The sequence below is a fragment of the Geotrypetes seraphini genome, chromosome 4 (assembly GCF_902459505.1).
Source record: "Geotrypetes seraphini chromosome 4, aGeoSer1.1, whole genome shotgun sequence".
In the NCBI taxonomy this organism is placed as follows: domain Eukaryota; kingdom Metazoa; phylum Chordata; class Amphibia; order Gymnophiona; family Dermophiidae; genus Geotrypetes; species Geotrypetes seraphini.
The window spans coordinates 194,543,203-194,566,479 of NC_047087.1; the positions used below are offsets into that span (position 1 = coordinate 194,543,203).

Below are 23,277 nucleotides of genomic sequence, written 5' to 3' on the forward strand. Positions count from 1 at the left end.
GTTTGCTTGCTGGAAGTGTGTCGGCTTTAGATTTTTTACTAGCCATGGTACGTTGAAGGTTAGAAGAGCTATTAGCAAGGCTTCAGTTGAGGAAAAAAATAAAAGAAAACAAAATAAACAGGCAATTTCTGAAAGATTAGCTTGGAAATGGGTGGGAGCAAACAGCTCACGCGACCATCTTGATCAAATCCAAACCGGAAGAGCCCCACACACAATCATGTGAATGCCTCTATTTCTTATAGGTTAGCAAACACAAAGTTAATTAGGAGTTCACACAGATGTTAGGATGTGTTTGTTTTTATAAACCAAGATGTGGGCCTTTTAATTGACATGATGTATGTCTTGACAGATTACAAATATCAGTTGTTATATGGAGAAAAGGAGTAACACTGTTATCTATTGGACTTGATGAGCAAGTGTGGGTATATCTTTTCCACTAAGATTTTATCTTTGGTTCAGGCTATAAACAGTTAACTGGACAGTTACATAGAAAAATACGTTTTTTTTAAATGAACTAGGCTCCACAGGATGTACGTGTTTAGGAAGCTTACATGTCAGACTACTGTATGTTAATGTCAGAGAAAGGATAAAATGTATAGCTTTGGCAAGATTTATTTGAAGGAATTTGAACAGGAGAATGTAAAGTTTCTTATTCCTTCCAATTGAACACATAACTACTTTATAATTTGATATTTACTTTGCATTTATTATAATAAATCGCAAAGATTTTGTTCTTGAAGTCTTCAGTTTTTTGTGTCCAATTTTTACATATCAGGACGGGGGGAAGCTCTTCTCTTACTGCCTAAGAGAGGAATTTTCATCCTGTGGAACTTCTCCTGAACTTGTATCCAGGTAAATAGCAGCCCCTGGATACTTCCTAAAAATAAAGTAGTCCACACCAGATGTTACTTGAATTAAAAAAATAAAATAAAATAAGAACAACTTTACTTCTGCTTTCTATTGACAAAGCAAAAACAACATTAACAGTCCAGTACATGTGGCCAACTATTTACATCAGTTCTCCTCCTTTTCTCAAGCATAGAAAAATATTTTTAATAGATGGTAGATACTGTTCCTTCAGTTACAGATTGAAGTCTACAAAATCCTGAGTGGAGTAGAATGGATATAAGTGGATCGATTTTTCACTCTGTCAAAAATTACAAAGACTAGGGGGGGACACTCGATGAAACTGTAGGGAATACTTTTAAAACCAACAGCAGGAAATATTTTTTCACTCAGAGAATAGTTAAGCTCTGGAACGCATTGCCAGAGGTTGTGATAAAAGCGGATAGTTTTAAGAAAGGTTTGGACAAATTCCTGGAAGAAAAGTCCATAGTCTGTTATTAAGACATGGGGGAAGCCTCTGATTGACCTGAATCGGTAGCATGGAATGTTGCTACTCTTTGTATTTTGGCCAGGTACTAATGACCTGGATTGGCAACCGTGAGAACGGACTACTGGGCTTGATGGACCATTGGTCTGACCCAGTAAGGCTATCCTTATGTTCTTATATAGTGCCTTGATAGAAAAAACAGCCAGCATGATCATGGCCTAGTGGTTAGAACAGCTGCCTTAGCACCCTAAGGTCGTGAATTCAATTACCACTATAGCGCTCCTTCTGACTCTGGGCTGGTCACTTATCACATCATTGCCCCAGGTATAAAATATGTACCTGTCTAAAAACCATAAACTGCTTTGATTGTAACCACACAGACAAGGCTGTATATTAAGTCCTATCCCCTATTCAGATGCAAATGATTTGCTACCTGCGTTCAGCTTTGCTAGAACAGTAAATAAAACCCCTTCTGCCTGAGATATAACCAGTCCCTGAGCTGATAAAGAGCTGTAGCCTGGATGATATGCACTGCATGTGTAAGTGTTCTTCTCCTTCAATTTGGCTTTCTCTGGGGTGCAGTGTTTCTCAATATTACTGCACAATGCCAGGCAGCAACTTTTCTAGTTCTAGTTCCAGTAGAGAGTTACCAGACGTCCGGGAAAACCCAGACACGTCCTCTTTTTTGAGGACTGTCTGGGTACCCAGACTTTTTTTTTTTTTTAAATGGGGGAGTCTGTCTAGGTTTAGCCGGTTCTCTCGACTCCCCCAGCTACCTCCTCCCCGGGCCCAGCTGCTGTAACTGAATCTTCGGGCAGTCAGCAGCAGCAGTGATGTAAGCCTGGAACTGCCAGCCTTCCCCAGACGCTGTCTCTCTGCAGCAACTTCCTGCTCCCGCCCAGGAGCCTAAGCCTAAAGCTCCTCCCCCTTGTATCCGGGATACAGAGGGAACCTAAGGGAGTCCCTGATTGTCTCAGATGGCTAAGACCTCACCCAAGGAGAGAGGTTTGAAGCATCTGAGCCAATCAGGGCCTTAGGCCCCTCCCCGTGCATCAGATGATGTGCCGGAGAGGAGCCTAAGGCCCGCAAAGCAGATAGCGGCCGGTGGAGGAGCAGGAGGGACTGACTGAGCACACCTCATGCTCCCGACTTAAAGGTATAGGGGGAGGGCCGGAGGGGTGGGGCAGATGATGGAAGGAGGGAGTGGGCATCCTTTGTGCCATTTTGGTTCGGGGAGGGAGTGGGCATCCCTTCTGCCATTTTGGTTCAGGCAGGGAGGGATACTGATATTTCAGGACAGAAGAGTTGGCCACGGATAGTGAGCAACTGGTCCTAATCAGTTGCTCTTTTTCAGGTTGACAAATCCAGTCAGGATCTCTTATGCTTTGTGAATCGATCGCTGCCTACTTTTGAATGGCATTTTCCCTCATGAGCATGCTCGGATCAGAGCACATTGGACAGTAGTTTTGTGAATCGGATCGGGGAACACAAACGATCGCAAAACCAGTCAAACCAGTTTTGCAACAATCGTTACAGGATCGGTAAGTTTAGTGAATGTGGGCCATAGTCAGAATTCCAGTCTGAGTTTTGAAGGACCTCCCTGAAAGTGGACAGCTAAAGTGTTTTGTACACTACTGGCCAAGTGAATTCAGATAGCTGGGTGTAGGGTTACCATATTTGTGAAGTCAAAAAAGAGGACACATAACCTCCACTTCCACTAAACAGCCAGTTATCCATATTAAATTAGAGAATGATATGGAACAGCCTGGAAGCAGAGCTAAAAATGACCTAACACTTATCGGGCAACTCATTTGTCTACATTGGCCCTATAAATACTTGTAACAGTCAGCACTTCAAACTGATAAATTTTACTTAGCAATCCTATTTGAAGTAGAGAAACATTCACCAAAAATATGCATAAAGTTAAAAGTACGAAATTGATTTATGCCTTGATGCGATCTCCATGCTGCTAAATATCTACTTCCTTTCAGGCCTGAAATTGGATGAATGAAGCCCATAAATGAATAAATAAGATGACAAATGTATTTACAGTAAAATAAGAGTCTAGTACTACAATATTCTAAACAAAACCTAATCAAGGCTTTTTCTTATTTTGCATCTATGGGAACAATGCTAAATATGCCTGGTATGTAGCACATTATCGTAATAAATGATCAAATTTTAGCTGTAAATGCCTATAATACCCACAGAAACAAAATACTTGCATTTGAGGTCGGGATTCTAGAAGTTTGTATTTTTAGAATGCATATGGAAGCACAAGCTGCATTTCTTACCTCACTGTAAAAGAAATGGACTGTATGACTGTTAAGCTTCAAGGAAAGAGTTTTTAGGAATGATATATAATAAGACATAATCTCTTCATCCGAAAAGTCAAATTCATGGACAATATTAGAATTTACATTATTGTTAGAAAGCAAATAATAGAGTGAAGACCCAGCCCACCTCAGAATCAAGTGGCTCTCCTCTGTCACCAATCTACCTCTTCTGCTGAAATTAAATCTTTGAGCTGGGCTGATAGCATCAACGAGGTGAGCCTGCTGCTGTTGGCCTGCCCTGGAAGCCTTCATTCTGAACAACTTCCTGTCCCACATAGACAGGACAGCTGCAGAATGAAGGCTTCTGGGGCAGGCTGATGGCAGCAGGCTCACCTCGTTGATGCTGCTGGCCTGTCCCAAAGATTTAATTTCAGTGGAGGAGGTAGGTGGGGAATAGGGGAGAGCCATACCCCAGGCAAAATCCTCAAATTTTAGAAAGCCATCTGAACACCTGGACAGTCCTTAAAAAAGAGGACATGTCCTGGTAAATCTGAACATCTGATAAACCTAGTTGATGTTTCATATTAGAAACAACAGTTACATATTTCTTCTACTGGAAACTGCTCAAAGCAGTCTGCCCAGGCCTATAGCTTATTCTTCCACCAGAACCTAATTGGGTCAGAAATCAGTCAAACCTACAGGAGAGAAGACAAGGCCTTTATTCCAGGTACTTTCTGGCTCCAAAAAAGAAAAAGCTTACCATGTGCTCTCCAAAACAAAAGAACAGCTTGCATTCACTAAAATGATGTATCCGAGTCAAAGAAAGTATCTCAAATTAATAGAAAACAAGACTTCAAATACCATATTCTGCCTTTTAGCTTAGCTCCAGCATTGGAAGCATGGTTCATAAAATGTCTTGCTATCAAACTAGTGGTAAAATTGCTTCCCTTAACTTCTGGATGTTCAAAAGCAAATCTCAAGCAGGAGCAGACATTGATGCAGGGCACCACCCTAGTTGCTGCAATCACTAGATAGAATTTATCATCAACTACTCCAAAACAATTTTGTAGTTATCAGGCACACTGGAATTTTATAGGAACTCGGCTATAAGTAACTCAAGCTCTGGCTTATCTTCCAACCAACTGGGTCAATGATACAGTGCGAGCTACCAAAAAAACATTCGTAACAAATCATACAAAAATTGAATATCCAAAAATCAAGCCACAAAATATACACACCTATTATCAAACAAGTAGCATAGATCTATCAATCATCGGCCAAAATAAATAAATATATATATATTTCAATTTCAACTTTAGAAACACCAATATGTGCAAAAATAATAATGATAATAGAGCACATAGCACTTAGCTTTTAATATGTGCATACTCAAGGCTCTCCTTCCATTATCTAACACAACAAAAACAACAGCAGTTGAACTAACTTGGTCAATATCCTCCAACGGTTTAAATCCACAGCATCATCATGCTGCTACACACAGTCATTCAGTTCCCTTAAATCCACAGCATCTTCTAACTGTTGCAAACAGTCATTCGGTTCCTGACAAGGGCCCCTGTTTTGCTCACGCTGTCTCAGGGGAATTGCTCTTATTTTCAAGATTTCACTCAGAGATATCTTTATTTCAACTTCTGGTCACTATATGGGAGATAATCTCATGGGTCGCCCTTTAGCTAGATATCTCAAAACCAAATCAAAACGTTTACACATTTCAGCTATTCAAGACCCATCAGGACAATTAGTAAGAACCAGACCGTTGATTTCCTCCCAATTTGAAAAATTTTATACTGCCCTATATCATTCTGAGTCTTCGGCCCCTGATTCGGACATAGATTCTTTTCTTGCTTCTTTAAATCATCCGACTATATCGGAATCTATTAAAACAAAACTAGATGCTCCTATAACTACAAATGAGATTGAGACTGCTATATCTTCCTTACCCGCTGGGAAAGCCCCTGGACCAGATGGTTTTACTGGTGAGTTTTTTAAAAGTTTCCGAGCTCTCTTGGCACCTCAACTTCTAACATATTATGATTTCCTCCACTCCACTCCGGACAAACAGTTTAACTTCACTGAGGCCACCATTGTAGTTATTCCCAAGCCAGATAGGGATGCTACTATGGTTAAAAATTTTCGTCCTATCTCTCTCCTCAATTTGGATTACAAAATCATGGCGAAAATTCTATCACTAAGACTTAACACAGTGATCCCAACCCTCGTACATAAAGATCAAACAGGATTCATCAAATAAAGATATATAGGAGATAATATACGTTTATTTCATCATATAAATGCTCACGCTAAAACAATGTCGGAGCCTGTGATTGGCCTGGCCATTGATGCTGAAAAGGCCTTTGACCGAGTGGAGTGGCCTTTCTTATTCCGAGTACTGAAATGGTACAACTTTGGTTCCTTTTTCACAAATTGGATAGAAACATTATATCGTCAACCCACGGCCCGTATCCTGATTAATAACTCGCTCTCTAATAGATTTTCCCTTTACAGAGGTACCCGTCAAGGCTGTCCCCTTTCACCATTATTATTTGATCTAGCATTGGAACCTTTATTATCTGCTATCCGACAGTGTTCCCTAATAAAAGGTATTCCCTCATCCAATCGAGACATTAAATTGGCAGCTTATGCCGATGACGTTCTCCTCTTTCTCAGAGATCCCCTTTTCTCTCTACCCCATCTCATTTACATAGTTTCCCAATATTCTCGTCTCTCGGGATACTCTGTCAACTGGGAGAAGTCGGAGATCTTTCCTCTTAATGACCATATTTCCTTCTCAGATCTAGCTCACTTCTCTTTTCCATGGTCACAAGGAGCTGTGAAATATTTGGGAATCCTAATTCATAAAGATCCAGATCATGCTCAGGATCTTAACATATCCAAAATCAAAAATTTAATTTTAAATACTACAACGCGTTGGTCTCCGCTTTATCTGTCCTGGTGGGGTAGAATAGCCTCCATTAAAATGACTCTGGCTCCACAAATTAATTACATTCTTTCTATGCTTCCCCTTTTATGCCGGAAAAAATTCTTTCATTGGCTTAATATGAAAATTTCTGAATTTATTTGGAACAAGAAAAAACCTCGTATTGCTCTCGCCAAGCTGAAGGCCTCTAAGATTAATGGCGGCCTAAATCTACCAGATTTTTACTACTATTACATTGCATCATTAGCCAAATATGGAGCTCAATGGATAGTTGACTCGAACCCTCAAGATCAACCAGCATGGTTCGAAATGGAACGCTTTTTATGTACACCACTACACGTCTCGTGCTTTCTTACAGTGTCAATACCTAGACACTTGAGAAGGTATTCTTTATTATGTGCAACGCAGCATGCTTTACGCCTATTAGATGCAGCGGCTGAAATTCACGCTGATGAAGGCCCACTCATGTCCCTTTGGAATAACTCTAAAATTCAGATCAATGGAAGATCCCTCTCATGGAAAAGATGGCAGCGGGCGGGTGTGTGGTTTGTTCATCAATTGATCTCCTCTAATTCTTTTGTCCCCTTTGATATTTTCCGTTCCACATACTCACTCCCATCCTCTGTACGATCACAATGGCTTATGCTTACTGGAATATTAGATAATATACATACACGCCCTGATTTTATGACCTCTATTCATACTGTTCGTCATTGGTCTACTCTGGCTTTACTGAAGGGTAAGGCAATATCTCTTTTTTATGGTATACTAAGAGATCACTTCTTCACTTTTTCAACTCAGTCTATGAACCATTGGGACTCTATTTTGAAAACCACGCTTTCTGAAATAGATTGGGAACTCTTCTGGTCTTCCACAAATCGTCCTCTTTTATCATCCAGAGTTTCACAATCAATGTACTTTGTTATGTGGAATGCAGTATGGACTCCATATCGTAAGTGGAAAGCGAATCTACAACAAGATTCTACCTGTTGGAACTGTCTGAAAGCACCCGGAACTCTCGATCACATGCTTTTCCACTGCAATATGGTTCATTCCTTTTGGCTTCGTATTTGGGATACCATAAAATCTATCACTAAATGTTCAGAAGTGATCTCCATGGATATTATAATTCTTCGTTCTCAACACCCATGTTTTGCACAATCAAATTGCCCGCCTAAACTCATTGACACCATGTTCGTGACAGCTCTAATGCATATTCTGAAAAACTGGAAATCATCCTCATTGCTAGACTACACTTTTTGGTGGAACTCTTTAAGTATGTACCATAAATTTGAATCTTATGCATATGAGAAGAAATTGTTTTCTCGATCTTCCACAAACTTGACACGAAACAAATCACCTTGGCCATTCTTAGATTCATATGTTCGTTCTGCTCTATAGACACTTCTGCCTCTCTCTTTCTCTCTCTATATCTCTCTCTATTTCTCATTCTCTCTCTCTTCCTTTATCTTTCTCTCTCTTTCTCTTATCCCTCTTGCTTCTCTGTCTTCTTCTATTCCTTTTCTAAGCAGTTCCAGATACTCTGGATCCTTCTCATTAATCTAGTTTTATTCAAATGATTGTAGATACGAATATTTGATACATGATTTTTATTATGATCTATATGTTTGAACTGCTTTCTGTTTATAATTCCTATAATATTCAATAAAATCATTGAACTAAAAAAAAAAAAAAAGATTTCACTCAGTCATACTGCCCAAAATCTGAATTCAAATCCTGTTTGCAATGACAAGAAGACACCATGGATAAGTGAGGAGGAGGAGGAAGTGGATGAGAGAGGGGAAACACATGGGGGGGGGGGTCTTCTATTTTGTTTTTATCATTAGCTGGGGTCACTTAAATTTGTAAGTGTTTAAATGGAATCATACTGGATAAACGACTAGGAAACACTAATCTAGATGAACCTACTTGTCACAGATAAGCAGTTGCACTTTCTCTGGAAGCACATGTCTAATGTCTTCTACATGTTACATTGTCAAATCATTTACATAAACTGCTTTTCTCTGATTCTGTCACATCATCAAACGATTTGATCAGGCTTGTCCGTTTTGGCATTTTCAGCCAAAACCACCCCCACCCCCAAGCTGCACTACCACATGCTGGGTCAGCCCCTTGCTACAGCCCCTCCACAGAGCTCATTTTAAATGCCCTGGTGGTATAGTGGCAGCATCCTCCCCCCTCTTGGCCGCTTGGCGGCCATTTTGTGACTGAAACCAGCATAAGCCATATCGTCTGAGGAACTGATAGAGGCAAGAGTGACTGGGGAATGCTCTTGCCTGGAAGAGGCCACTAGACCACCAGGAGATTTAAAAGGAAGGCCTGGGTGGCCTGAGGGAGGTGATGCTGCTTCTAGACCACCAGGACATTTAAAAGTAGGCCTGGGAAGGGCCTTCGGATGGTGGTAGGGTGCAGGGGCTCTGGTGGTAGAGGGTAGCAGTGGCTGGTAGGGTGGGGGGAGGCAAGGGGCCAGTTTTGCTTTCATTTTCGGCTGAAACTGAATAGCAAATTTCAACTGGTCAAAACCGAGAACCCACATTTCAGTTAGGTTCTAGTTTAGGAATCTGTAATGTACCATTTCAAGGTATTTCACCCATCTTTTTACTTTTTCTCAAGACAACAATGAATTTAAGAATTTTGTCTGAACACCTGTGTCCTTCCATCAAAAATGTAAGCAACTGTTGAAGACTGTACCTGACATTTTGACAGTTTGTTGGGTTTTTGTTCTTCTGCTGTGCTGCTCTCAATCCCACTATCCATGCCAGAGGATACCTCACATCTCTCCTCTTCCACTGTACAAAGCCACTCTTTTGCCTTCATGGCCTGATCCACAGTCAAAGTCCCTTCTGCTAGGAGCTCTGTGAAGAGCAGGTAAGCAGCATCAGTGCATGTCCTGTAGTGGGCACATTCTGCCAACAGTTGGTTACTGCCATCCTCAGAAGGGGGTTGCTTTGAAGTCTTGGAGGGATCTGATCGGTAGATGATCCGGGTCTCAGAACGGTGTCGCTGTTCCAGCGCCCTCTGCAGGTTCCTTACCTGGAGCTCCAGGTCTTTCACACACTCTGCCTCACCTCTGCAGTTCACAGTGGCTTTGTTCTTAATGTTTTGAGCCCTGCTGGCATAATTTAGTGTATTTAAACTCTCATCAAAGTCAGATGATGAAGGGTTGAGGCAGGCAATCATGACGGTCTTGGCATTACCACCAAGCGAATCCTTCAAAATTCTAAAGACAAGAAATGTTAAATTGAACAATTTTGGTTATGATGGCAACACCAACCTGCAACCATCACATATTTGATAACCTTAAGGGCAATAGTCAAAATTACTTATGCAGTAACAATTGTGCGCTAACCACATAAATGCTTTTGTTTTAAAATCCTGTGCAGGCTACTGCTTAATTTGGAAGAATCACTACATGTCCAGCCAAAATGTATCTAAGAAAAGAAGGGGATAGGGGTGCTCCAGAGGCAGGATCAATATTTATCTGGCTAACAGTGACATTCATCTGATATCCAGATAAATTTATCTGTTTAAGGGTCCATATAAACAGCAGTCCTATCTTAAACAGGTAAATTACACATTTAAGTTTAGGACCATACATTCATGGATAGGCCCACTGAATATGAGACATAAAGCTCAGCAAAAATGACATAGGCAGGTGGCACCTTATAGACTAACCAATTTATAGAAGCAAGCGCTTTCGAGAACTTTGCATCTGACATAGTAGACTCTGGTCCTCGAAAATTCTTGCCTCAACATCGCAGCTCTCAGAGTCTCCTTTTTTCACGAGTGTGGCATCTTGAAAATCGCAGAAAAATCATCTCAAAAGTGAAACATTAAAAGATAAGCCATGTTAGAGGAAAAAATAGCTGGAGTGGAGGGAACACCGTCAGAGTCTATCCGTCATCTTAACTCCACCCCCTATTAGGATTATTTTATTTTAACTTTACTACAATCCTAAACATGAGATAAGAAATACAAAGAAAAAAAAAGAAAGAAATATTAAGATAAAATTAGCAAACAAACAATATATAATAGTCCATGTCAAGAAGAAGAGAGAGGACTATTCAAACAAAAACTTAGAAATCACAGACTAGGGCCTAGAGCTCTGATGTTAATGTAGGCACATGTGAATGTTGTGTGGTCTGTTTGTGCACTGTTTATTGTTTTTGGGTAGATGAGTGGTTTTGGGTGAGGGTATGGTTTGGTGTTATAGGGGTTTGTTGATCTTCTTCCCCATGTTGGTATGACGGTGAGGTGTGTATAGGTCTGGTAGTTTATGTGCCTGTCCACTGTGGTTCTCCTGGTTGGGTGGTGAATTCTGTTGGTAGTTAAAATTGGAATTGAGGAGATGCTGTTAGCTACTGTTTTCCAGTTAGTTAGGAGCAGGATGTTTTTGTGTTGTCGGTTTCATTGTGCATGATAGAGGTAAGAGTTGTTGAGCGTGCGGTTGTAGGTGGTCTATGGGTTGGAGAGGTGGGGTTTTTTTTGTTTGTTTGTTTTTTTAGGAAAAGAGAAGGAGCTTCGCAAGGGCAGTTGGGGATGGAGTTGGCCTCCTACACCCGTCCAACTGCTTCCCTTGTGTCTGCTGAGGTCCGGTCAGGTTGCGGCAGCTCCCGAGTCAAACGGAGCTACCCTGAAGAAGTGAAACTTTTTTAGGTAGGGAGCGCCGCAAGGGCCGTTGAGGGTGGAGTTGGTCTCCCACATTTGAACAACTCCTTCCCTTGCGGTTGCCGAGGTCTGGTCGGGTTGGGGAAGCTCCTGAGTCAAATGGAGCTGCCCTGAAAGGAGAAAACTTTAGATGAAAAGAAGTGCCGCAAAATCTTAATGGTAAGATCCTCTTGTAAAGGCTCATATGGAGACTTACTGAGGGCTTGTAGAACAATGTTAAGATTCCATGTTGGAACTGGCTGTCACACAGAGGGATGCAGCCGCAAAGCCCCCTTCAAAAATCTTGCTACATTAGGATGAGAAGCCAAAGATACTTTCTCCACTTGATACCTAAAGTACAAGAGGCCTGCCGCCTGCACTTTGAGTGAACCAACTGCCAGACTTTTCTTGAGCCTGTTTTGAAGGAATGCTAAAACAATGGGCATCAGAGCCTTAAAAGGCTCCACATTCTGCTTAGCACGCAAGAAATGAAACGTTTTCCAAACCTTAGCAAAGGCTGTAACAGTCACTGGTTTCTTAGATCTTAGGAAGGTTGCCATGACCACCTCTGAATCGCTCTTTTGCATAAAGGCCACATGCTCTAGAGCAGGGATCTCAAAGTCCCTCCTTGAGGGCAGCAATCCAGTCGGGTTTTTAAGATTTCCCCAATGAATATGCATTGAAAGCAGAGCATGCACATAGATCTCATGCATATTCATTGGGGAAATCCTGAAAACCCGATTGGATTGCAGCCCTCAAGGAAGGACTTTGAGACCCTTGCTCTAGAGCCATGCTCAAGCCCAAAGCGTTCTGCATCTTCCAGGGCAATTGGACCCTGTGAAAGCAGAGTTGGATGAAGTGGTCATTTGAGACACTGGTCCCTATGTAGCCAAACCAGATCCATGTACCAAGGAAAATCAGAAAGACACCTTCCAACTTGCAAGTAGAAGGAAAAACTGAGGAGCTTCAGCACAACCCAGTGATGTAGGAAGTGGAGCTGAGAGAGAAAAAAAATGTAGATGAGGCCTTCTACACAACTAACAACTAAAGAATAACCCACTGATTCAAGACTCATGTCTATTGAACTAGAAGAAACTGTTCTAAATGTGTAGAATCAGGAAATATATATGTGGCTTCATGATGCTGAAGGATGCACTTACAGAGAAACCGTTTTAAAAAACAGGTGGCTCCTGCAGTTACAGTCTGATTTCAACTGTAAAAAAAGATTTTTATTTTTTTGCATCTTTGTAGCAGAAGAAACATCTGGAAAAACCACTAAAAGGACTATATTTAAAGGGGACAGATCTGGCTAGCTAGCTGGGGGATGTGGGAAACTGAAAAAACATTAGGGAAGAGGGGGACTGAGGAAGACTTATGGCATAAAAGAAAAAATAGATGAAGGGGTGAGGAATATGGAGAGGAAGACTGAACTGCTGTAGACAAGGTTTGAAGGAGTAACAAAGGACTGAAAGAGAAAAGGGAGAATGAATATGGAGGGTGATAAGAGGGGACCTGAGCCAAAGTGACAGGTGATACAAAGAGGCAACTGCTTCATATATAGCTATCATGCAGTGCTGAGAGCAAGATTAGGAAAAAGGATCTTCTGTGTAATTAGGTGGCAAAAATCGCTCTTAACGAATATGTGAGAAGTCCAAAACAGCATCTGTTTTAAAACGGTAACCCGAGTGCCTAAGTGTTTTTATAAAATAGGTCCTAATCCCAATACAAACATTTGACATCTGCTCTGAGACAGGTGTAAATGTGTGCATGCAACACTTTAGAATAGGCTTTAATTTGTTTTAATTGAAAGCTCAATTCTATAAAAAGTAGGTGCCTAGCCCAAAGCAAAGAGACTCCACCTTTTTTTTAAACTTGATTTTATATTTGAATTGGAGGATATTCATTTTCTTGCACAAAAGTCAGCTGCACACAACAGCAACCCTACCTGGTAATTTTAGAGTCTCTGTACGGAATGTGGCTGCTTTTTCTCCGGGGGTCACCCAAGGCACTAATCACATTGCCCAAGGCTAGTAAGCCCGAATTGATCTGGATGCTCTCTTTCAACCGCTCTCCTGTGTTGCCCGTCTTCAAGATGCGCTCTGAGCCTGCCAGATCCACAAAGTGAAACTTCGAGGTAAGCACCTGCCCTGAGCCAAGGACTGAGACCTGATCTTTGAGCGTCAGCTGACTGATACGGCCTGCGCCCCTTCTCTGTTCCATGGTAATGGTGAATATGGTATGGGACCGGCTGGACTGCATGTTGATTTGAGTGGCTGCAGTGTGTTTGGCTGTGTTTCCCATTTCAAGCAGGCTCAGCACCTCATCCAGTCCTTCCACATCATTCTCCTTCACTCCACACAATACTGAAAAAAAAAGGAAACATCTTCAACAAAAATTAAAGATGAAAATAAGCATCCCCCCCCCCCCGGTAAAGTAATGGAATATAATTCTTACTAAACACATGAACATAAAGGTAATTTTAAAGGTATTTACACTTTTAGCATGTCTATACATATACTATAAATAGCTTTTTCAGAAAAGCATTATTTATAGAGAGTGTGTGGCACAGTGGTTAGAGCTACAGCCTCAGCACCCTGAGGTTGTGGGTTCAAATCCAATGCTGCTCCTTGTGACCCTGGGCAAGTCACTTAATCCCCCAATGCCCAGGTACATTAGGTAGAGTGTGAGCCCACCGGGACAGATAGGGAAAAATGCATAAGTACCTGATACCTTAGGATATAAATACAAGTTGATACCTGTGGAGCAGATTTCAAAGAGTGTGGCCTGGGAATACATATATATTTGCAACAGTTTCCCTATCCACTATTGACCCTGCTCTAAGGCATGATATAGAATTGAAAAAAATGCTTGTTTTGGCTAGGCCTTTAAAGAGGTTGATTAAGATGGAAATTGCCTATAACATCCCATGCTTTATTTCTGTTTCTGATGTGAAAAAAAAACTTTGGAGGCATCTCTTATTAATTGCTGCCAATTCTGTATATACATTTGTGAAACTGGGTTGGCATTTACAGTATATGTACCAAATCTGTTCTTCTGTCAGACAGATGGAAATAAAGAGGTCCCTGGAGGTGAAAAAGCTAATCTAAATTAAGCAAAATAATTCTTACCAATATTGCCTTTCTCAACCTCACGAATCTGAATGTCTTTGCTAGCTGTCTCTACTTCCAGAAGGTCTCTGAATTCTTCTTTGTATACTTCCAAGTAGGAGACTTTCACAGTATAATCAATCAGGTCATTTTCATCAATAAGTCTGAACATTTCCGCCATGGCACGGGGGATAATGCCCTGCTCATCCTCATTGATGGATGCTGATGGGCCCAGAGGAAGACACAGTTAAAACACAGAACACAGCTTCTACACTCATGAAGCAAGATGGAAATCAACACATTACTGGAAATGGAATTTAAGTAGTCGTATGTTCCAAGACTGCATCATACGTAACTACCTATATGTGGTGACCCATCAAAAGCGCGCCAGACATTGGCACGCCAATAAAGCCGCGCAGGGACAAATGTGCACCGCCGCCTGAAGCCGTTGATCATTCCTGTTAGCGTTGTGAGGGGGGCACTACACTGACAAATATTCGCATTCAAGTTGAGAGGGGTACTCGTGCTCATATTGAGGGGGGCTGTGAGGGGGAACTCGCCCCAATACACCGAAAAGTCCCACTCTCTTCCCGAACACCGGCTCTTCCGCTCTGAGGGGTGGTGTGTATGTGTGGGGAACCCCCCACACCATGAGCGCAAGTAAATATCAGTGTATTGGGGGTACCCCTCCCCCCCCCCACACCCTCACAACGCTAATGGGATGGTCAGAGCAGCTTCAGGCGGCGGCGTGCATTCGTCCCTGCATGTAATTATTGGCGCGGCTTTGTTGGAGCACTTTTGTCCTGCTCTAAAACGTCGCTGTACCATATATGGATGACGACCGCCTTGTAATGTCAATGTTTAACCAAGGAGGAGTGTAATCTGCACTGAGTGACAGATGCGGCTCTGGCTGTCTTTTGGGGCAGACTGGATGGATCGTGCAGGTCATTAACTACTGTCATTTACTCTGTTAAAATCAAAAATAGCCAACTTGAGCAATTATCCACTTAGGCCAATGTTTAACAGTCTTAAGTGATGCTGCCCAGCCTGTTTTCAGCTTGCCTGAATACTGAATGCAGAATATAATGGATGTTGTGTGGGAATGTTTACAACTATTATCCAAGAAAGGGACATGGAGGTAAAATTAACATACATTGGGATCCTTTTACAAAGCCGCGGAAGAAGTCTCTACGGCGGGGTGGCGAATGCTCCTATGTTCACAGGAATTCTATGGGTGTCAGAACATTTACTTCGCTGGCCTGAGGTAGAAACCTCTAAAGCAGCTTTATAAAAGCCAGCAATTGCTAACTGAAAAAAAAAAGGATTTATACTGGTATTTCCAGCTAGTAATTATGCAAGTTTAAGTTGAAAGACCAGAGGATCACCAAGCCCAGCTGCCTTCTGATTACCTTACAGCTGTATGCAGTAGTGCTGACCGATTCAGGAAAAAAAATTTTGATTCGATTCAGCCTATTGAATCGATTTTCCGATTAGATTTTCCTGCCCAATTGGGTGGTTTTTTTCAAACATTCTGGTGGGTTTATTTTATAGCCTCTTCACTCCCTTTGCCCTCTCCTGCCCACACTGGCACTGTGGTGTAAACAAAATAAACAAACAAAAAAGACTTTTCCCCTCTCTGTTAAATCCTAGCTCATGTTTGAAGTCTAACACCACCTCTAGCAGGGTACACGTTTCAAATCTGACATATTGTAATCACAAAATAGAAAATAAAATTATTTTTTCTACCTTTTGTTATCTGGTCACACTGCACAACAATTTTTTGGTTAAGTCTTGATTCCTGAAAAGTTTTTGGTGATTATGACAGGTACCAACTTGGTATGCTCAAATATGGTTTTGGTTTTACTGCATCACGTAAGAACTATGAGAAATAGACATTTTTATGTTTACTGACAATAAAATATATAGTCAAGTTTACGTTTCGCACAAGCGACTAAATGAAACAGAATTAAAAGTGTTTTGCTCCCGAGTTTCTTTTATATTCAGTGTCTGGTGCATCACGTTGTAGCATCCAACAATAGTCGGCAAGCATTGACGGATTCCAATTGCCCTGGTATCGTTTCTCCATCGTAGCTATGTCTTGATGAAACCTTTCACCGTGCTCGTCACTCACAGCACCGAGATTTGTGGGGAAGAAGTCCAAGTGTGAATGGAGGAAATGAATCTTGAGTGACATATTGCACTTCATTCTCTTGTATGCTTTGAGAAGTTTGTCTACCAGCTGAATGTAGTTTGGTGCTCTGTAATTGCCCAGAAAATTGTCAACAACGTCTTTCAAGGCTTTCCAGCCAATTTTTTCCGGCCCAACTAACAGATCTTCAAATCGCTTGTCACTCATAACATGTCTGATCTGGGGGCCAACAAAAATACCCTCTTTGATCTTGGCATCAGTTATTCTTGGGAACATCTGTCTTAAATAACGAAAACCTTCCCCTTCCTTGTTCATTGCTTTCACAAAATTCTTCATGAGTCCCAGTTTAATGTGAAGAGGAGGCAAAAATATCTTTGTCGGGTCAACAAGCGATTCATGTGCTACATTTTTCTGTCCTGGAACTAACTTTTTACGGAGTGGCCAGTTCTTTCTAGAATAGTGCGACTCTCTGTCTCGGCTGTCCCATTCGCAGATGAAACAGCAGTACTTTGTATAGCCAAGCTGCAGTCCTAGTAACAGAGCAACGACTTTGAGGTCTCCACAGATATTCCAGTTATACCTGGTATACTGGACATACTTTAGTAACATTTCCATATTCTCATATGTTTCTTTCATATGTGCTGCATAGCCAACAGGTACTGAAGGATAAACGTTGCCATTGTGCAACAGAACAGCTTTCAGGCTTAACATTGACGAATCAATGAAAAGACGCCACTCTTCCGGGTTGTGATCACAACCAAAGACCGAGAACAATCCTTCAATGTCACAACAGAAACAGAGACTGTCGACTTGTGCAAAAAATTTGGTTATATCATGATGCCGGTCTCGAAACACAGAAATTTTCGTACCTGGTGATAGCAAACACCATTCCTGCAGTCTCGAACCTAGCAGCTCAGCTTTTGCTTTTGACAGACCCAAATCTCTGACCAAATCGTTCAATTCGGACTGTGTTATCAGATGTGGATCGCCTGATGAGGATGGTTCAAAATCCGGGTCAATGTCACTGTTAGAACCCTGCACTGCAGTTTCTTCATCTGGTTCGTCTAAGGTCCAATCCTCTGGTGGTTTCGGAACTGGAAGACTGTCATCATGTGGCATGGGTCTCATTGCTGAAGGCAGATTAGGATATTCAATTGACTTCTTGTTTTTGGCAGAGAAACCAGACACATTAGTCAAACAGAAATAACAGTCCGTCACATGGTCTTTCTGTTCTCGCCATATCATCGGAACAGCAAATGGCATCGTCTTTCGAGTACCTCTGAGCCAGGCTCTCAGACTAACAGCACATGTCGCACAGCAAATGTGAGGCGCCCATTGCTTGTCTTGATCACCTATTTTGCAGCCAAAATACAGATGATAGGCTTTCTTTACAAGGGCAGTCATCGAACGTCTCTGAGGCGTAAGTGTATATTCCCCACAGATATAGCAGAATGTGTCGCGGCTGTTACGACACCGACGAGACATATTGCCCGACACCAAAACGTCTATAGCATCAAGCTTACTTACTGTTATATTGCTACAGCTACTATACTACTATACTTTACTATACTGATACTATATACACACACGGACTATCTATATTAACCAAATGAGCAGGATCGGTGTATGGAAGCCACCATTATAGCATGGTGAGACAGCGCAAGCTCGTTCAGACCTGCCCAGACATGCCCAGGATGTCATCTTCCATAAAACAGCTTCCAACCTGGCTAGATTTTATGCATGGACATACCCAGGCGGCACAAACCGTTGTTGATAAGACACTTATGGGAGAAAAAATTGTTTGCATCCAAATATAAGAAAAAATCACGACAAAATTGAAGATTTCTCTGAAATGGTACGTGATGGGTAATTTTTGATGTAATATTCATGATCAGCACACAAAATTCTATAAGAAACACCCAGCAGTGTTCAGGAAGCAAAAACTTTGTTGTGCAGTGTCATTATTCAAATCTTGTTGGGCCCAGGCTCTGGTTGTCTTCTGATAACTTGCTTGCTAGGGTCTCCTTTCTCCATGCTAACCATCCATCTTCCATCTCTGTCCTCCCCTTCCATTTCCCTTCCCTCCCCCGGAGGTCTGGCATCTTTCCTTTTTTTTCGTCACCATCCCCAGATCCACTTTTTCTCAACTACCCTTTCATCCAGCATCTCTCCCTCCTTCCCCACCACCCCAGGGTCTACCATCTCTCCTTTTCTCTTCCCAACTACCCTCCTATCCAGTATCTCTATCCCTCCCGCCACACCATCCCTTGTGTCCAACCTCTCTCCCTTTCTGTTCCTTCCCTCCCTAAATCCCATTGTCCACCATCTCTCTCCCTCTCTTCTGTTTTTAGATCCATTATTTCTTCTCCCCAAAGTCCGGCATGTGCACGTCTCTTTGAACTCCCCCTTCCCTCCCTCCCTCCGTGTACTTCTATACCAAAGCTCCCATCCCGGAAGGCCTGTCCCCTCCTGAAGGCTTGCATTGTCCCACCTGAAGGCCTGTACCACCACCCCTGAATGCCTGTCCCCCCCCCTCCCGGAACTCCCACATATCCATTTACCTAATTCTAGCAGCGGAGCAGCCTGTAGAGAGGATCGCCAGTGCTAGCGGTCTTTGCAGGCTGCCATAGGCCTTCAGAGCTGTCTTCCCTCTGCCACGGTCCCGCCCCTCCTCTGAAGTCAGAGGTAGGATCATGGCAGAGGAAACAGCTCCAGATGCCAATGGCAACCTGCAAAGATTGCTAAAGTACTGGCGATCCTCTCTGCAGGCTGCTCCGCTGCCGGAATTAGGTAAATGAATGTGCAGGAGGCCAGGGGGGAAGCCGAACACCAGCACTTCCCGACTGACTCGCCCCCCTTACCTCTAAAACAGGAGTGGCAGTGGCCAGCCAGCAAGAGGCAGCGCTGCCGCTCCTGCTTTAGGGGGGCGAGGGGAGAGAGTCAGTCACCGAATTGGGAGGCTGATTTTTTTTGTTTTTAAATCGATTCAAATCGATTCACCCAAAGTGAATCGATTCGAATTGTGAATCGGGCAGCACTAGTATACAGTAATTTGGAGAAAACAAAAAAAGCACTGCACATCTCTTACTCCTAGCAGAATTCTGTGCAAAATATTTAAAATTCTGCAAGTTTATTTGACATTTAAACATTTTTGCTAATTATTATCCAGAATTTCAATACAATTTAGTACTTTCATTAAATTATACTAGAGAAAACAACTTGCCTTCAAGATTTTCTTGTTTAGTGAGTTTCTTCTAGCAGAAAGTATCAGATTGAACAGTGAAAAACCTCTCTCTGCATCCCTGAATTGGAGACGGCATTTATACAACTGAAGGCCAGGCTACATTGTGAACAAAAAACCCCCAGATACCTGTTGTGGTCAGCTAGCGGCTCTGCACGGGCAGGTGCGAGAACTTGGTTTCTACACATCTTTTTGGCTGTGAATGCTTTTTGTTGACTACCCATGGAAACCATTTACTGCCCCTAAGATTACAAATATTTTGAAGTGCTATTCAGTATACAATTAGATTTCTCTATGTCAAAAATTATTGATATTTGACCAGTTTTGTAGACATTTTGCTGACCATAACAGGGGTCTGGGTTCCGATTTTTGTTCACAGTGTGGAATTTCAGTACAATCCAGTATTTTCATTAAAATTAAACAAAGAACCTTCAAGTTTTTCTTGCAGTGATTTTCTTCTAGCAGAAAATAACACATTGTACAGTGAAAAACCTCTCTCTACATCACTCTTGTCCCCCTCCCACCCAGTCAGCATCTCTCATTCTCTCTTATCCTCCCTGAAACAGCATTTATCACTCTATCCCTCCCCAGCCAGCTTCTCTCATCCCTAACCCTTGAGCCATCATCTTCTACCCTCTCTCCACCCTATCTCTCCCTCAGCAAGCATCTTTCACCCATCCCCCAGCCAGCATCTCTCTTACCCCTGTCCCCTTGAGCCAGCATCTCATACCCTTTCTCCACCCTCTCCTTCCTGAGCCATCATTTCACTCTCTCTCCCCCTATCCTCCCCAACCAGACCTTCTCACTCTCTCCCTTTTCTCCCCAATCTAGCATCTCTCTCTTCCCTTCCCTGCCTTAAACCAGAATTTCTTATTTTTCCACCCCCACCAGGGTCTCTGACATTCTGTCTCCCCTAAAATTCATACATGCAGGAAAGGTTTTCCCCTCCTCATCTCTTCCCTCACACACTCTCTTCCCTTTCTTCCCCTCCTCTCCAAATGGCAATTACTTCAATGAAGGTTCTGGCCTTGCATGTACCCTTCTTCCTAAGGCTCCCCCTGTGTACTTCAGCGTTATTGATATTCCAGTAGGCAACCTGCCACCCGCTCTGCAAGCTTCTCTCTACCATGATCCCACCTATGAAGAAAGAGGAAGTGATATCATCAAGGGCAGGCAGTGATAGAGGGAAGCTTGCAGAGCCTGCGCAGGCTGCCCAAAGATGTCTCAGGCAGAAATTCAGACCGCAGATGGAGAGCCGATGTGCAGAATTCCCCAAGCAAGCAGAATTTGGCAAATTCTGCATTGCACAGTTATACAGAATTCTGCCAGGAGTATAGCCAACTACAACATGCGCAGATGTCCTCCCGCTCTGAGCCTCCTATTACCGCCGGTGGAGGGTGCTGCAGAAGAGAGGTGAGGAGAAGGTGCAGAGATGCCAGCGAGGCGGAGGAGTGGTCGCCTTGAGCTTGTATAGGTTTGTGCGACTCACAAAAGGAAGATTAGATTAGAGTGGTGCTGGCGCTGGCTGACTAATGTCTTGTAAGCAGTCAGCTGGCGCTGGCGCCTCACCTCGCAGGCATTTCGGGGCACACCTGGAATCCTCTGAGGCACACAATTTGTGACACACTGATTTATAGAATACTACTAGTTATGTATGTATTTCCATTGTTTAGACACCAGCTTTAATTTATAGCCATGTTTCAAAGTTATTACACTAGTATTCTACAAAGGAAAGCAGGCAGATATGTTCATTTACAGACTGGGTGTCTGGTAGAAGCTGTTACAGAATTGTCCTTTTAGGGGACAATTATAGATTTGGGCAGCCTAGGTTCTGTTATAGAATACAAGGGTAACCTGGTATTGGCACACCTAACATTGAGGCACCCACAAATACACCAGCCCTAGAGTTTGCTTAAGTGCTGGCACCTAAATATGGGAAGGATAAATGTAACTTACAGTATTCTGTAAGTTAGGTGCATAAATGGAAGCCCATGTCATGCATCTGGCGCAATGGGTATTTGCAGACTAGCTCTTAGGTACCCTGCTACAACATACCCACCTAACAGGTAGTATTTTAAATGTTTACATACATAACACGTGTAAATGTGGGACCTAGGTTGAAGACTTGCCCTTTTATCCTCTCATGTATAACGTGAGCACCTAAATGCATGCACCTTTTGTGCTCAGATTATAGAATACTAGCATAAGGGCTAGCTGAGCACTAAACACTATTGTATAATCTTAGAATGGAAATGAAAGAGGAGATCCTGTGGGCATGGCACAGTTATCTCTCACATGACAAACTGATAGCATAATAGACATGGTATAAGTGGGCATGCCTAAATGTTGGCATATAAATGCTAATTTATGCTAGTATTCTAAAATAGAGTCTGGGTGCCCAAAAGCCATTATTGAATTAGTGCTCTGCCTTTCGGTATGCTTTATAGAATTGTCCCCTTAATGTCTTTAATTCTGAGTGTACCAGGGGTATAGGACTCGGGAACTGATTCTGTATTTGGCACTGAGCACACCCAAGACAGAGCAAGCTCCTCTGTTTTGTCCACAGAGAGGTGATCTGTATTGTGCTTCGATGGAAGTAAAGCCCAGATGCCTCAATCCGTCCTCTTTTTTAACCCTAAAACTGTTTGGCGCCCACAAACCCCAGGAAAAGTCCCTTTACTCCGGGGGCTCTTCACTCACCCAGACTGGCCTCCCCGATGGTGTAGGTCTTGCCCGAGCCCGTCTGCCCGTACGCGAACACAGTGGCATTGAAGCCCTGAAAGAAAGCCTCGACCAGGGGCTGCACGCACGCCCTGTATACCGAGTCCTGGTCGCAGGAGACGTCCAGGACGTGCTGGAAGTGGAAGTGGCGACTGTGGCCCAGCGTGACCCGCCGGCCCCGGGGATCCGCCCGCAGGCACGACTGGTGGCCGTGCAGCACCTCCTTGGGCAGCAAGGGTCGGACGCGCACCGCCACGCGCACGGGGCTCTCCTCGACCCGGGGCTTCGGCGCCATCGACGGAGGGAAAGAGGCGCGAGCCGCGCAGTCAGGGAAAGCGCGCCCGCTTCATCGGCGGCCCCCTCCCCCCCCCCGGCTGCGACGAAAAAAAGGGCACTTGAGTTTTGTGCAAAACTACCGGAGAAAAGTTCTGCGAGCCTCTTCCTCACGGTCACGCTCGTACCGTTTCTCTTTTTTACGATTCGGGTCTCTGTTTTACGACCGACGATGAAGGCCAGAGAAGCAATTCCGCGCTTCCTCACCGCCCTTCTTCGGTTGCAGGGAACGGTGGGCCAGCGGCCAACCAGAACTGGGGAAGGGAAGGGAAGGGCGCCCTGCTCTCTCCAGAGTGGGAAAAGCTTATTTCCAAAAGAAACAGAATTAGTCTAGAGTAGTGGTCTCAAACTCAAACCCTTTGCAGGGACACATTTTGGATTTGTAGGTACTTGGAGGGCCTCAGAAAAAAAATAGTTAATGTCTTATTAAAGAAATGACAATTTTGTATGAGGTAAAACTCTTTATAGTTTATAAATCTTTCCTTTTGGCTAA

General features: G+C 43.0%; 1 protein-coding gene across 3 annotated transcripts in view; it reads right to left on the reverse strand.

Moving 5' to 3' along the window:
- Positions 1–23,021, reverse strand: part of KIF7 (kinesin family member 7) — a 119,010-nt gene extending 95,989 nt beyond the window's left edge. For all 3 annotated transcript variants that reach the window (XM_033942837.1, XM_033942836.1, XM_033942839.1), the window contains exons 1-4: positions 22,431–23,021; positions 14,362–14,562; positions 13,179–13,596; positions 9,278–9,806 (exon numbers count right to left, since the gene is read on the reverse strand). In XM_033942837.1, the coding sequence (XP_033798728.1) occupies positions 9,278–9,806; positions 13,179–13,596; positions 14,362–14,562; positions 22,431–22,746 (1,464 nt within the window). In that variant the 5' untranslated portion in view covers positions 22,747–23,021. The remainder of the gene's footprint in view (positions 1–9,277; positions 9,807–13,178; positions 13,597–14,361; positions 14,563–22,430) is intronic.
- Between the last annotated feature and the right edge of the window lie 256 nt (positions 23,022–23,277).